This window comes from Mobula hypostoma, chromosome 2 (assembly GCF_963921235.1).
Source record: "Mobula hypostoma chromosome 2, sMobHyp1.1, whole genome shotgun sequence".
Classification (NCBI taxonomy): Eukaryota; Metazoa; Chordata; class Chondrichthyes; order Myliobatiformes; family Myliobatidae; genus Mobula; species Mobula hypostoma.
The window spans coordinates 109114502-109129468 of NC_086098.1; the positions used below are offsets into that span (position 1 = coordinate 109114502).

A 14967-nucleotide genomic window follows, 5' to 3' on the forward strand; every position below is an offset into this window, starting at 1 on the left:
TGCTGTGACATTGTCTATAGCTTTCATGACAGTGTGGTTTTTTCAAAAATTGCCTGATGCAACTATCCTCACTGGAAGTTGCAGGCCATCTTCCAGACATTATGGGTGATACAAAAGTAAAAAATTGGCAAGGGAGCAAGAACTTTTACACATACAGGGGAGGCAGAGCGTTAACTAATACGTGATTGGCTGTGAGTGACTCGGAGCATATTTAAAGCGCTCTCATTGGCTGATTGAATGTTTAGTGTAATGGCGGTCACTCGAGGACTTTTGTCATTTTTAAAAATTTCAATACAGAATTGAATAACCGCGTTGTAATGAATCAGAGCTATGTGGGTTCTGAGTGTACTGTGTTTTGCCCTTTGGGCCCAAAGAAAGACTGTTTTGTTTGGCTGTATTCATGTGTATGGTTGAATGACAATTAAACTTGAACAAAGAATGGAAAATTATAGTGCTAGTTATCCAGGGAAACTATTGGATATCAAGGGCAGCTCACACTTCGTAAATGACCCAAATATTTCAGTATATCGTCAAGTGGCAACAGAAGATTAGTTTGACTAAAAGCAGGATCAAAGACAAAGAATTTGAGATAGCTGAAAAGTGAAGGAGGGAGAGAGCAAAGCAGATAATTTAAAGGATAAGCTTTTACTGCAAGGAGCTCTAATGCTAGAAGTGGGGAGAATGTGAAATTCAGAAGGTTCAAGGCGGGAGGAGAAGGCGGCGCGCCTGCGTGTGCGCAGCCCTCCGGTGAAAAATGATATTGTATCTGTTAAATAGGGACCGTGGACAATTCTGATTTGATGGAGAAAGGACGTGAAAGCATGGAGGAACATTTGGAGAAATTTCTGAAACATCTGTTCGCTGCTGTCGTTACTGTGTGGTCGGGAATCTTTCGGAGGGCAGGCCTCAAAATCCCCGGCTTTGCCTGCTTTTCGCGACCGAGAAGGAGGTCAAATCGTTCGGACAGAGATGGCGCTCAGTACTCGGTGTTGGAGAGCTGATCAGAGCTCGAAGTTTTCGGATGACTCAGAGTCAGATTGTGGTTTTTCTTCCTTCTCCCGTCTGCGTGAGATGTGGGACATTTGAGAAACTTTGAACTTTACTGTGCTCATGGACTTCTTCATCAAGTTATGGTATTGTTGCACTGTTGTAACTGTATGTTATAATTATGTGGTTTTGTCAGTTTTTTCAGTCTTGGTTTGTCCTGTGTTTTGTGATATCACACCGGAGGAAATAATGTATCATTTCTTAATGCATGCATTACTAAATGACAATAAAAGAGGACTACATGTCTTCATAATCATAGTAAGGTGGGGAGTATCATACAGCGTATATATGAAGATGAGAATTTGGAAATTAAACCCATGAAACCAATGAAGGTTATCAGTTGCATGTGTTAGTGTGCAAATGGTGAAGTAAATATACAGTTGCAAGAAAAAGTTTGTGAACACTTTGTAATTTCCTGGTTTTATATATTAATTACTCATAAAATGTGGTCTGATATTCATCTAAGTCACAATAATAGACAAATACAATCTACCTAAACGAATAACACACAAACAATTGTACTTTTCATGTCTTTATTGAACACACTGTTTAACCATTAACTGTTAGAACCTTCATTAACACCAATAACTTTCACCAAACATTTCCTGTAGCAGCTGATCAGATTTGCATAACAGTGAGGAGAAAATTTAGACCATTCCTCCATACAAAACTGTTTCAGTTCATCAATACTTCTAGGATACCTTGCATGAACAGCCCTCTTTGGGTCACGCCACAGCATCTCAATTGGGTTAAGATCTGGACTCTTGACTTGGCCATTCCAAAACACAAATTTCCTTCTTTTAAAACTATTTTGTTGTTATTTCGGATCATTCTTGTGTCTTAGATCATTATTTTGCAGCATCATCTAACTTCTATTAAGCTTGAGGTGATAGCTGCTACCCTCACATTCTCCTGTAAAATATCTTGATACAATTTTGAATTCATTGTTCCCTCAATGATTGTAAGCTGCCCAGGCCCTGAGGCAGCAAAGCAGCCCCTAATCATGATGCTCCTTCCACCATGCTTCACAGTTGGGATTTGGTTTTTGGTGTAGGTGTGTAGTATCCTTTTTCCTCCAACAGAGCAGTGTGCATTTCTGCCAAAAAGTTCAACTTTTGTCTCATGTGTCCACATAACATTGTCCTAGAAAAATTGTGGAACATCCAAGTGGTCTTTTGCAAACTTGAGACCAGCAGCAATGTTTTTTTTTGGAGAGCAGTGACTTCCTATGTGGTCTCCTTCCAGGAACACAATCCTTGTTCAGTGTTTTTTTTATATAGTGGACACATGAACAGAGACTTTAGCAAGTTCTAGAGATTTCTGCAAGTCTTTTGTTGTTACCCCTGGGTTCTTTATCACGTCCATCAGCATTACACATTGTGCTCTTGGGGTGATCTTTGCAGGACACCCACTGTTAGAGAGAGTAAATTCTCCAAATGGAATTTCCACCACTTGTAGATAATTTCTCTTACTGTGGACTGATGAACACTCAGGTTTTTAAAAATGCTTTTGTAGCCTTTTCCATCTTCATGCATATAGAACACAGAACATAGAAATTTACAGCAAATTTACAGCACATTACAGGCCCTTCAACCCACAACGTTGTGCCAACCATGTAACCTGCTCTAGAGACTGCACAGAATTTCCCTAGCACATAGCCTCCTATTTTCCTAAATTCCATGTATCTATCTAAGAGGCTCTTAAAAGACCCTATTGTATCTGCTTCCACCGCCGCCGCAGACAGTGCATTCCACGCACCCACCACTCTGTGTGAAAAATTTACCCCTGACATCCCCTCAGTACTTATTTCCAAGCACCTTAGAACTATGCACCCCCCCCCCCCAGATTAGCCATTTCAGCCGTGGAAAAAAGCCTCTGGCTCTCCACACGATCAATGCTCCTCATCATCTTATACAGCGGTCCCCAACCACCGGGCCGCAGAGCATGCGCTACCAGGCCGCGAGGAAACGATATGATTTGGCGATATGAGTCAGCTGCACCTTTCCTCATTCCTTGTCATGCCCACTGTTGAGCTTGAACGCACGTGAGGTCATTACCCGCGTGTCATCCATGTCAGCGCGGGAAGAAGATCAACTCCTCGAGCTTGCAAATGACGGCGGGCTGAAAAGTATGTTTGACATAACATCTCTGCCGGCATTCTGGATCAAAGTCAAGGCTAAATATCCTGAGATAGCCAGGAAAGCACTGAAAACATTGCTTCCATTTCCAACATATCTCTGCAATGAATGCAGCGAAAACTAAGTTGCAGAATAGACTGGACATAAGGAACCCCCTTCGAGTATCTCTGTCTCCCATCACCCTTCGACCGTCTTGTTGCAGAGAAACAAGCCCAGGGCTCCCACTGATTCAGCGATATTGGTGTGTTGCAATGATTTTATATGTTCATATGGGGAAAATATGTGCCGTGTGTTTAATATCCAAACGTTACTTAAAATGTTATGATGCTATTGACTTACTTATATAACAATTACAGCACGGAAACAGGCCATCTCTGCGCTTCTAGTCCGTGCTGAACGCTACTCTCACCTAGTTCCACCGACCTGCGCTCAGCCCATAACCCTCCATTCCTTTCCTGTCCATATACCTATCCGATTTTTCTTTAAATGATAATATCGCACCTGCCTCTACCACTTCTACTGGAAGTTCGTTCAACACTTCACGCTCCCCTGTCCTCCCCTGATAATTGACTTATTGCTATATTCCTGCGAGGAAAATGTGCGCTGTGTGTTTAATATTAAATTCGTTAGATCAACCCTTTTAGAAATGAAATTGAGTGTATTAGTCACTTATCACCGATATTCCGGTCGTGATTAACAGCCCCCCCCCGACAGAATCGCCAAAACCGATTTGTAACACGTACACACATGCGCACTGGTGCTCGCGCAAGGCTTCATGGTCATTGTAGTGTCGGGGTAAACACCGTTGGCAACCCTCCCGCCCCCCTGGTCAGCAAGTCCGCAAGAATATTGTCAATATGAAACCGGTCCGCAGTGCAAAAAAGGTTGGGGACCCCTGATCTTATATACCTCTCTCAGGTCACCTCTCAGCCTCTATCGCTCCAAGGAGAAAAGGCCAAGTACACTCAACCTATTCTCATAAGGTACGCCCTCCAATCTAGGCAACATCCTTGCAAGTCTCCTCTGCACTCTCTCTATAATATCCACATCCATCCTGCAGCGAGATGACCAGAACCGAATACAGTATTCCAAGTGGGGTCTGACCAATGTCTTATATAGATGTAACATTACCTCACGGCTTTTGAACTCAATCCCAAGGATGATGAATGCCAACACACCATACACCTTCTTAACAAAACTGTCAACCTGCGCAGCAGCTTTGAGTGTCCTATTGACACAGACCCCAAGATCACTCAGGTCCTCCACACTGCCAAGAGTCTTACCATTTATATTATATTCTTTCTTCAAATTGGAGCTGCCAAAATGAACCATTTCACACTTATCTAGGTTGAAGACCATCTGCCACTTCTCAGCCCATTTCTGCATCCTATCAATGTCCCGCTGCAATCTCTGACAACCCTCCAGACTATCCACAACACCCCCAGCCTTTGTGTTATCAGCAAACTTACTAACCCACCCTCTACTTCTTCATCCAGGTCATTTATAAAAATCACAAAGAGGAGAGATCTGAGAACAGATCCCTGCGGAACATCACCGGTCACTGACCTCCATGCAGAATACAAACCATCCACAACCACCCTTCGCCTTCGGTGGGCAAGCCAATCTGGATCCACAAAGCAAGATCTCCTTGGATTCCATGCCTCCTTACTTTCTGAAGCAGCCTTGCATGGGGAACCTTATCAAAGGCCTTACTGAATTCCATATACACTACCTCTATTGCTCTATCTTCATCAATGTGTTTTGTTACATCCTCAAAGAATTCAATCAGGCTCGAAAAGCACGATCTGCCCTTAACAAAGCCATGCTTACTATCCCTAATCAGATTATGTCTCTCCAAATGCTCATAAGTCCTGCTTCTCAGGATCTTCTCCAACAATTTGCTCCAACTCACTGCTCTATAATTTCCTGGGTTACATCTACCCCCTTTCTTGAACAAGGGAACATTTGCAACCCTCCAATCCTTCTCCCGTCCCTATTGATGATGCAAAGATTATCGCAAGAGGCTCAGCAATTTCCTCCCTCACTTTCCACAGTAGCCTGGGGTATATCTCATCCGGTCCTGGTGACTTATCTAACGTAATACCTTTCAAAAGCTCCAACACATCCTCTTTCTTGATGTCTATAAGCTCAAGCGCTTCAGTCCATTTAAGTCATCCCCACGATTGCCAAGGTCCTTTTTTCCTGGTGAATACTGAAGCAAAGTATTCATTAAGTACCTCCAACTCCCTGCTCATGTTTCCACTATCAGACCTGATTGGTCCTATTCTCAGACGGTTGCTCCTTCACATACTTGTAGAATGCCTTGGGGTTTTCCTTAAGTCTGCTCACCAAGGCCTTCTCATGGCCCCTTCTGGCTCTCCCATTCTTAATTCCATTCTTAAGCTCCTTCCTAGCAACCTTGTAATTTTTTAGAGCTCTAACAGTACCTAATTTCTTGAAACTTTCATAAGCTTTTCTTTTCTTCTTAACTAGACTTCCTATACTTTGTACATTATAGTTCTTTTACTCTGCCATCCTTTCCCTGCCTCAATGGAACATACCTATGCAGAACTCCATGCAAATGTTCCCTGAACATGTGCCAAATTTTTGCCGTGCATTTTCCTGAGAACATCTGCTACCAGTTTATGCTCCCAAGGTCCTGCCTAATAGCATCATATTTCCCCCCATCCCAATTAAATGTTTTCCCAAATTGTCTGCTCCTATCCCTCTCCAGTGCTATGGTGAAGGAGATAGTGTGTGGTCACAACCTCCCAATGCTCTTCCACCAAGAGATCTGACAACTGACCAGGTTCATTTCCCAATACCAGATCAAGTACAGCCTCTCCTCTAGGTGGCTTATCTACATATTGCACCAGGAAACCTTCCTGAACACACCTAACAAACTCCAACCCATCTAAACCTCTTACACTAAGAGATGCCAATCAATATTAGGAAAGCTAAAATCTCCCATCACAACAACCCTATTATTATTGCACCGCTCCAGAATCTAGCTCCTTATCTGCTCCTTGATATCCCTATTTACTACTGGGGGGGGGGGGTTTAGAGTTATTGTCCCTTTCCTGTTGCATATCTTTAAAAAATCTCTCTGAAAGTTGTTTTGATCAAGGTGCACATTAACAGATTTTTCATAAGAAGAGCAGGCACCGTCAGTAACCTGACTTTGTGTATCTTTTTTATAGGGCAGGGTAATTCTACAACTCACATCTCCAATCTCATTTCATTGATTGGAACACCTGACTCCAAATAACTTTCGTAGAAGGTATTACCCCAGAGGTGCAGGTACTTTTTGAGCCTAGATTGTGATTGTTTAAATGGTGTATTTTTCAATATTGACGAGAAGTAGTACAATTGTTTGTGTGTTATTAGTTTGGGCAGATCGTATTTGTCCATTATTATGACTTATTTGAAGAACAGACCACATTTTATGAGTAATTAATGCAGAAAACCAGGTAATTGAAAAGGGTTCACAAATTTTTTCTTGCAACTGTATCCAATACTGTGAATTTAAATTAGTTTTGAGAAGCACTTGAGACATTCAGAATAGTCAATGCTCCTACCTCAGGTTGATTAACAACTGTTCCAAACGTAGTTTGATTAAAGCAAAAGGAAGGAGCACAGATAGTCAGGCACTTTTTAATTGTCTATGCATCAATCATTCAAATAAGCTTCCAAGCTAATGACTTTTTCAATTCTTGGAATGTGGGTTTTAATTAAATCTCTGTATTTCCTCAGCTAGTTCAGAAAGCACCCATGAGGCAATCTCACTTTTGTGTATTTAGAGTGACAGCCAGACCAGAATGTAAGGACATTGAGTCTCTTTTTCTAAAATAAATCATTGAGCTGGCTGTGTCTTTGTAGCATTCTGTAGTTTTATGATCAGTATTATGGAGAGAATTTCAAATCATGCCAGGCCCCTGAATTACACATGCAGCAACATAACAACTATTGTGTTATGTTAGCGTATACTAAATTTTGTGGAAGCTGAGGAAATTTGTATTATTCTTGAGTATGGAATGAATATTATGCTACTACACACAGGGTTAGCAGAAAACTATGTAACAGAATATAATACTATTACTACACAATTTACTGCTACCTCTGTGCACACAGACAGCAAGATAAACAAATTCTGCTTTGTTGCTGAGAGAATGTAAGTGAAGTTAAGAATTGCTGGTCAGGACAGGTATATAACTGTGTGCCACAAGTACTTCTTAGAAAACAAGGAGTCACCATTTGGAACTTTAAAGTACTTTAATCATGATGACCAGAGTTGGTGTCCATAGCTTCATTCCAGATCTGTTATAAAAGCATATTCCGGGTCTCAATTGTGATTCACTGGACTTAAAAGATTCATTAGTTTTTGAAAGAGAAATTGTATCATTAGTTGGAATACAACATTTGTCAAATCAATGATAGTTATTTCATATCTGATTTAAATATGTTTCTCCAACACATTCTTTAGATATTTAGCCCAAATGGAAATTTTCTAAACTGCTTACCCATAGCTGTGTCATAGGAATTGGGGTAGCTCTTGTCCAGCCTTTCTCGCATGACAACCCAACTATTGTTCTCAAATTTGCATTCAATGATCTTGTTGTCATATGCTCTTAGTTCTTTGTTTACCTAAAAGATAAAACAGAGATGAGAAATCAGAAAATGTATATCAAAAAATTTGCAGTTGTTGCAGAGTTACTGTTAAAAAAACAAAGTATACCGTAACTACCTTTTTCTCTTTGCAGAGGCTGCTAACTCACTATTTCTAATACCTGTTATTAGAAAAAGGAAACTGCTTATTACAACAAGCAGGTTAGTGGGAACTGTATGTGACATTGAAGAAGTACTTTACTCCATTTCCTAGGTAAGCACACAATGTTTAATATGTTAAACCTAACAGATTAACGTTTTGGCAAATGTCCAATTGCTCTGCAAGTGTCACTGCAATGTGTGCTCAAAAAATATTACAAGCAATTTTCTCTAATATATTTCCCTAATATTACACCATAATAAAAAAGTCTTTTACAAAATTTGTGTTTTAAAAATAAATGAGAATTTGTGACAATAATGCAGGAAATCTAAACTTCTCTGACAATTTAATTTGCTTTGTTTAAACAATTGCCACAGGCTTATAATCATTAAAACCTAAGTAGCAGAAAGTAATCTCAATTTTATAGGAACACACACATACCAGGTTACTAAATCGATTAATTTTCTAGCAGAAAGGTAAACAAAAGCAAATACATAAATCATTGTTCTGGGATTGCGGATTGAGAGAAAATTCCTGCTACTATTCCTGAATTTTATATTAATTGAATGGGGCTGACACTTCAAAGAGATACTGAGGAGATGCTGCCCTCTCTAAGGTGATGCCTTTCAAATGAGGCATTAAGCCAAGGTTAGTCTTGTTATTTCACATGAAAAGATGTGCTCTTTGAAAAGCCACGGAAATCTACTTTTATTCCTGAACAAACATTTCAAAGGATGTATTTAATAATTCCTTTTGTTGCTTTGGATACTTAATTCTATCATGACTATGACTTGACTTGAAGGAAAATCATGGGCTATAAAATTCTTACAATTAGAAAATCTATTAATTTTACTTAATTATGATTGAGGATTTTGAGCTTTGTTTTCAGGGCGGACATCTTTGAAGGATTCCTTGAAGTCACCTAAGACTATACGCAAATGCCTAGACGTAGCCATCTTTTGATGCTGTGATTCTCATCTGGAATAAATGGATCAGAATCTGTTTTATTTATGTCTGAGTCTGAGGTTGTGTTGAAAGGGGTGCTGCTTTTCAGGCTTTACAACTTCATGAACATCTCTAAAAATTAACATCCTGCATCCATCTCCAACATCTGCATATCTGTACTCAAATTGAGTCTTTTCTTTTTAACTCCCTTCATCTTTTAGTTCTATTCATTCCATCTGCATTGTCCTTTTATGCAAATATTTATAACCATCTTGACCACATTTTATTCTTTTTCTTCCTTTATTGCAGTTACAGCAACTGATACTGATTTGCTTTCCACATTTTAGTGTTTAATTTCTACACAGGTTTGTTAGTTGTTAATTAGGTGGCTCATCTGTGGAAACAGCATAAATTCCTCTCGTTAGTATCTCTTTTCTTTTCCTTTTCAATGTGGCTGATGTTCTAGTGAGGTCCCTGATCTACAATAGCACTCAAACTGTTGTTTTTCACGGCACTGAGTCCTCGGCCATTGACCTCACCAACCGACTGTTTTTTGGCATTCTTCAGGCATAGCATGGAAGACGCCGGGGGCAGCCCTGTGGACAAACGATTCCAGGCTGGTGCCACCAACTGAGGTATTACAGGAGAAGGAACATCAAGATGTTGTGGTGGCGGATGCTGCAGATGGAGGTCTATGTACTCAAGCAGTCGCCCCCCCCCCCTCTCTTTTCCTCTCAATGATGGGGAGAGTTTGCTGCTGATTCTCGAGTCGGAGAATCTCGGAATAAAAAGCAGTGCGGCAGACTGTAACATCATAACAGCACTCTGAAATGGGTGACATCTCCCTGTCCCTTGTTAGTGAGAGAAAGAGAGCCTATAGCATGTCGAATTGTCGGGTAAACAATGATTTTTGTTGAATGAATAACATTGTCTGTCTTTGAGGGCTTTGTTATTGCTTGGTGGATGGGAGCACTGACACTTTTTACTGAAATGAGAGGGGGAGGGGGAGGTTGATGGCTTGAGCGGGGGAGGATGGAGAGGGGGCTTTGGAGTTCTAACATTTCTCTGTTGTTCAGTCTGCAAAGAGCAAGAATTTCAGGTTGTATTCTGTATACATTCTCTGATAATAAACAGAACCATTTGATTTAAGCTTAATTTTGTAATTGCTAGCGCAATTAATCCCATGTATACTAGTCAGATTCAGTTATACACCAGGGAAACAGGCTCTTCGATCCAAATGGTCCATGCTGATCAAGATTTGCATTTAAGCTAGTCCTATTTGCCCACTTTTGATCCACATCTCTTTAAATCTTTCCTATTCATGCACTTATCCAAGCAACTTCTAAATGTTCACATACCTGATTCAAACATTTCTAGCAGCTCAGTCTATATAAACTGACCACTCTCCTGGTGCATGGTAACCCCTCAGGTACCTGTTAAATCTTTCCCTTCTTACTTTAAAACCTATGTATTTTAATTCTTGATTCCCCAAAACAGGGAAAAAGGCAGTGTGCATTTACCCTATCTGTGCCCCTCATAATGCTAATACAGTAGACTTGGTTAATCGGGACACATCAGAACCAGTACATATTAGCCTGATAAGCGACTACCCCAATTAGCCATAGTTTCATGGATAGTTAAAAGGTATAAAAAACACAAGCTACCATTAACTGATTAACAATTGTACTTAAATGAAATACAGAACAAATTAGAACACTACCCATACCTCTACAGTACTATAAAACTGAGTATTAGTTCATGACAGTTATCGACAAAGGGATTCATCTGGCGTGTTTTTTTGATTGTTTGAAAATGAACAAAACCAGCACAGACACCTAGTGCAGATAATGGACTGCCTTCACGCAATGCTTTAGATTATTGACTCCTCCAAATCTTCATTTTCACTGGGTAACATTTAGGATGATTGTCAATATCTTCTTAATTCCTAAGTTGCTGAAGAAGTGAAATTGTTTTATTTTCACTCCTGGGAGTTTCTGGCACCTCTATGCCTGAATGCTTGAAACTGCAGTGAGCGAAACTGTTCTGAATTGTCTTACTACTTATTTCTCGCCACCTATCAGTGACAAAAATCACTGTTTTTTTGAACACAAACACACGCAACAGATGTTATTCAAAAACTGATTGTTTTAAGCACTGTGTAGTGTCGAACAGCTATGAAAGTGCACTCAACAGATGCTAGTTAGAAATTGTTCGGCAACAGTATCCTGCCTCAATTAAGCAGCAGAGAGTCCCAAATAACTGAAGGTAATCCCAGCTATTCTGTCAATTTAGCTTTTGTTCACTAAGAGTTGCTCTAAATAAATAACTGCCCTAATTATATATCACCTACCCACTAACCTCATCCTTTATTAACTGGTTTTAATTAAGTGCATTACAGTTTCTGCCCAGCTTCCCAACCACTTCTTCAATAAAATAACTGACCAACCCTCATCATCTGCTTGAGGGAAAAATGCCATACAGTCGATATTGACAAGTATGTCCCATTACCCAACAACTTCAGCCACATTGAGAAAGATCACTACTGAAAGATTTCTTGTGACCTATCGCAGGCACACAAAACATCTGATACCTTCAACCTTAGCGCACTGAAGTGAAAAAGCAACCCGAGAAATTTCTCTGGCCTCTGACTCACTGTGAATAACATAGAAAATACATATGCTCAAATAAAAATATTCAGTTCAGTAGAAGCAGGCAAGGAAAACAAAATAAAATAAATTATCCACATGACAGAGAATGTGCTGTAATGTACCTGATGAAAATAATTAGAATTCTGCATTTGATTAACATCTTCTATATAGGTTCAAGGGATGTACTGTAGGTGTCACCAGCAATACTGGTATTTATTGTCTATCTTAACTGCGTCTAAAAATCACACATAAACCAGACCAGATAAAGGTGGTGGATTTCATTAATGAATCCGATGAGTTTTGAACAATAATTCAGGAGTTACATGGGCAGCACAAGGCTGTGTGCTTAGCCCCATGCTTTACTCCCTTTATACTTAGGACTGCGAGGCAAATCACAACTCCAATGCCATATTCAAGTTTCTTGACAGCATCACTGTTATTGACCAAATCAAAGGTGATGACAAGTCAGCATAGAGGAGGGAAAGTGAAAATCTGGCCAAATGATGCCACAACCTCTCGCTTCATGTCAGCAAGACCAAGGAGCTGATTATTGACTTCAGGAACAGGAAACTGGAAGTCCATGAGTCAGTCCTCAATGGAGGATCAGAGGTGGAAAGGGTCAGCAACTTAAAATTCCTTGGTGTTATCATTTCAGAGGATCCATCCTGGGTCCAGCACGTAAGTGTCATTACAAACAAAGCATGGCAATGCTTCTACTTCCTCTGAGAGGTTTGTGAAGATTCAGCACGACATCTAAAACTTTGACAAACTTCTATAGATTTGTGGTGGAGAGTATCACGGTTGCAACATGGCCTGGTATGGAAACACCAATGATCTTAAACAGAATATACTACAAAAAGTAGCAGAGTGGCCCAGTCCATCATGGGTAAAGCTATCCCCACCTTTGAGCAGGGCTGTTGTAGAAAAGCAGCATCCATGATCAAGGAGTCCCACCACCCAGGCCATGCTCTCTTCTTGCTGCTACCATCTGGAAGCTGGTACAGGAGCCTTCAAGACTCACACCACCAGGTTCACGAACAGTTATTACTCCTCAAATATCAGGCTCTTGAACCAGTGGGGATAACTTCACATGCAGATGAACTAAATAAGTATTTTGCATCAGTCTTCACCGTGGAAGACATTAGCAGAATGCCAGAAATGTGAGGGGCAGAAGGGAGGACCATTGCTATTACTAATGAGAAGGTTCAACCTTTGGTTGAACAAGTTGGGTCTTTATTCTTTGGAGCGTAGAAGGTTGAGGGGGGAACTTGATAGAGGTATTTAAAATTATGAGGGGGATAGATAGAGTTGACATGGATAGGCTCTTTCCATTGAGAGTCGGGGAGATTCAAACAAGAGGACATGAGTTGAGAGTTAAAGGGCAAAAGTTTAGGGGTAACATGAGGGAGAATTTCTTTACTCAGAGAGTGGTAGCTGTGTGGAACGAGCTTCCAGCAGAAGTGGTTGAGGCAGGTTTGATGTTGTCATTTAAAGTAAAATTGAATAGATATATGGACAGGAAAGCAATGGAGGGTTATGGGCTGAGTGCAGGTCGGTGGGACTAGGTGAGAGTAAGAGTTCGGCATGGACTAGAAGGGCCGAGATGGCCTGTTTCCGTGCTGTAATTGTTATATGGTTATATATGGTAATGAGCAGGTGTTTGAGAAGCTGAAAAGTCTGAAGATACTGCACTGTGTTAAAGTCTTAGGCACACATATTTAGCTGGGATACCTAAGACCTTTGCATAGTACTGTAGTGATTTTATGCATTAAACTGACATGTGATGATTAACCTGATTCTGATATGGGTCTCTATTGTGGACTGAGAGTGGGAAGGGGGCAGGGAGAAGGAAGGGAGCAGAAAGCACTAGATTCTGTAATGATCAATAAACCAATTGTTTGGAATCTAATGACCTTCCCTGGTGTCTCAGTGCTGGCACACCCAGCACTGAGACATATCTGCCACCCCCCAGCACTCCTTCTCTGCCACCTGACCCACACCTCTCCCATGGCACTCCACCTTCATCATTCCCAACATCCTTTGCTCCCATCATGTTTACAAACTTGCTCTCTGCCTCATGTTGACAACTATCATGCAAAAGTCTTAGACATCCTAGCTATATATATGGGCTGCAGACAAGTCACCTGGACCACATTGACTGCACCATAGGGTTCTGAAGAGGTAGAATGGTTCCTGAGGACTGGAAAACCGCAAATGTCACTCCACTCTTTAAGAAGGTAGGGAGGCAGAAGAAAGGAATAGGCCAGTTAGCCTGACCAGTAGTTGGGAAGAAGTTGGAGTCTACTACTAAGGGTGAGGTTTCAGAGCACTTGGAGGCACATGATAAAATAGGCCAAAGTCAGCATGGTTTTTGAAGGCAGAAATCTTCCCTGACAAATCTGTTGGAATTTTGAGGAAATAACAGGCAGGATAGACCAAGGAGAGTCAGTAGATGTTGTGTATTTGGATTTTCAGAAGGTCTTTGACAAGGTGCCACACAAGAGACTGCTTAACAAAATAAGATCCCATGGTATTGCAGAACTGGATAGAAGATTAGCTGACTAGCAGGAGGCAAAGAGTGGGAATTAAGGGGGGCCTTTTACTGGTTAGCAGCCAATGTCTAGTGGTGTGCCACAAGGGTCGGTATTGGGACCGTTTCTTTTCATGTTATATGTCAATGATTTGCATGAAGGAGTTGATGGCTTTGTGGCTGTTGTGTATTTAATATTTGAGTAATAGTATAAATATTACACAATTCATCATGAGCCATCTGTATGTGCCTCACTAAGGTAAGAACAAAGTAGACAAGTTATCCCTGGCTTCATGTTTTTCTTTCAATTAGTTTTATGTTTTAGAGTTACAAAACATAACAGTGGCTAAGATTACGGATGATGCGAAGATAGGTGGAGAAGCAAGTTGTGTTGAAGGAGCAGGGAGTTTGCAGGTCTTGGATAGATTAGGAGAATCGGGAAAAAAAGTGGCAGATGGATATAGTGCTGGGAAGTATATATTCATGCACTTTGGTAGAAGGAATAAAGGTATAGACTATTTTGCAAATGGGGAAAAAAAATCAAAAATCAGAGGTGCAAGAGGACTTGGGAGTTGTCATGCAGGATTCCCAAAAGGTTAACTTGTAGGTTGAGTCAGTGGTAAGGAAGGCAAATGCAATGTTAACATTCATTTCGAGAGGACTAGAATACATAAGCAAGGATGTAATGCTGAGGCTTTATAACGTATTGATCAGACCGCATTTGGAGTCTTGTGAGAAGTTGTGGGCCTGATATCTAAGAAAACATGCTGACATTGGAGAGAGTTCAGAGGAGCCTCACGAGAATGATCCCATATTAAAGTCTTAATACGTAAAGAGTATTTGATGGCTTTGGGCATGTACTTACTGGAATTTAGAAGAATGAGGTACGGAGTT

At 40.6% G+C, this 14967-nt stretch overlaps 1 protein-coding gene across 1 annotated transcript in view; it reads right to left on the reverse strand.

The window, feature by feature from the left end:
* Window positions 1-14967, reverse strand: part of rngtt (RNA guanylyltransferase and 5'-phosphatase) — a 384105-nt gene that overhangs the window by 15877 nt on the left and 353261 nt on the right. Inside the window, exon 15 of the mRNA XM_063040367.1 lies at window positions 7706-7829. Coding sequence (XP_062896437.1) covers window positions 7706-7829 — 124 coding nt within the window. The remainder of the gene's footprint in view (window positions 1-7705; window positions 7830-14967) is intronic.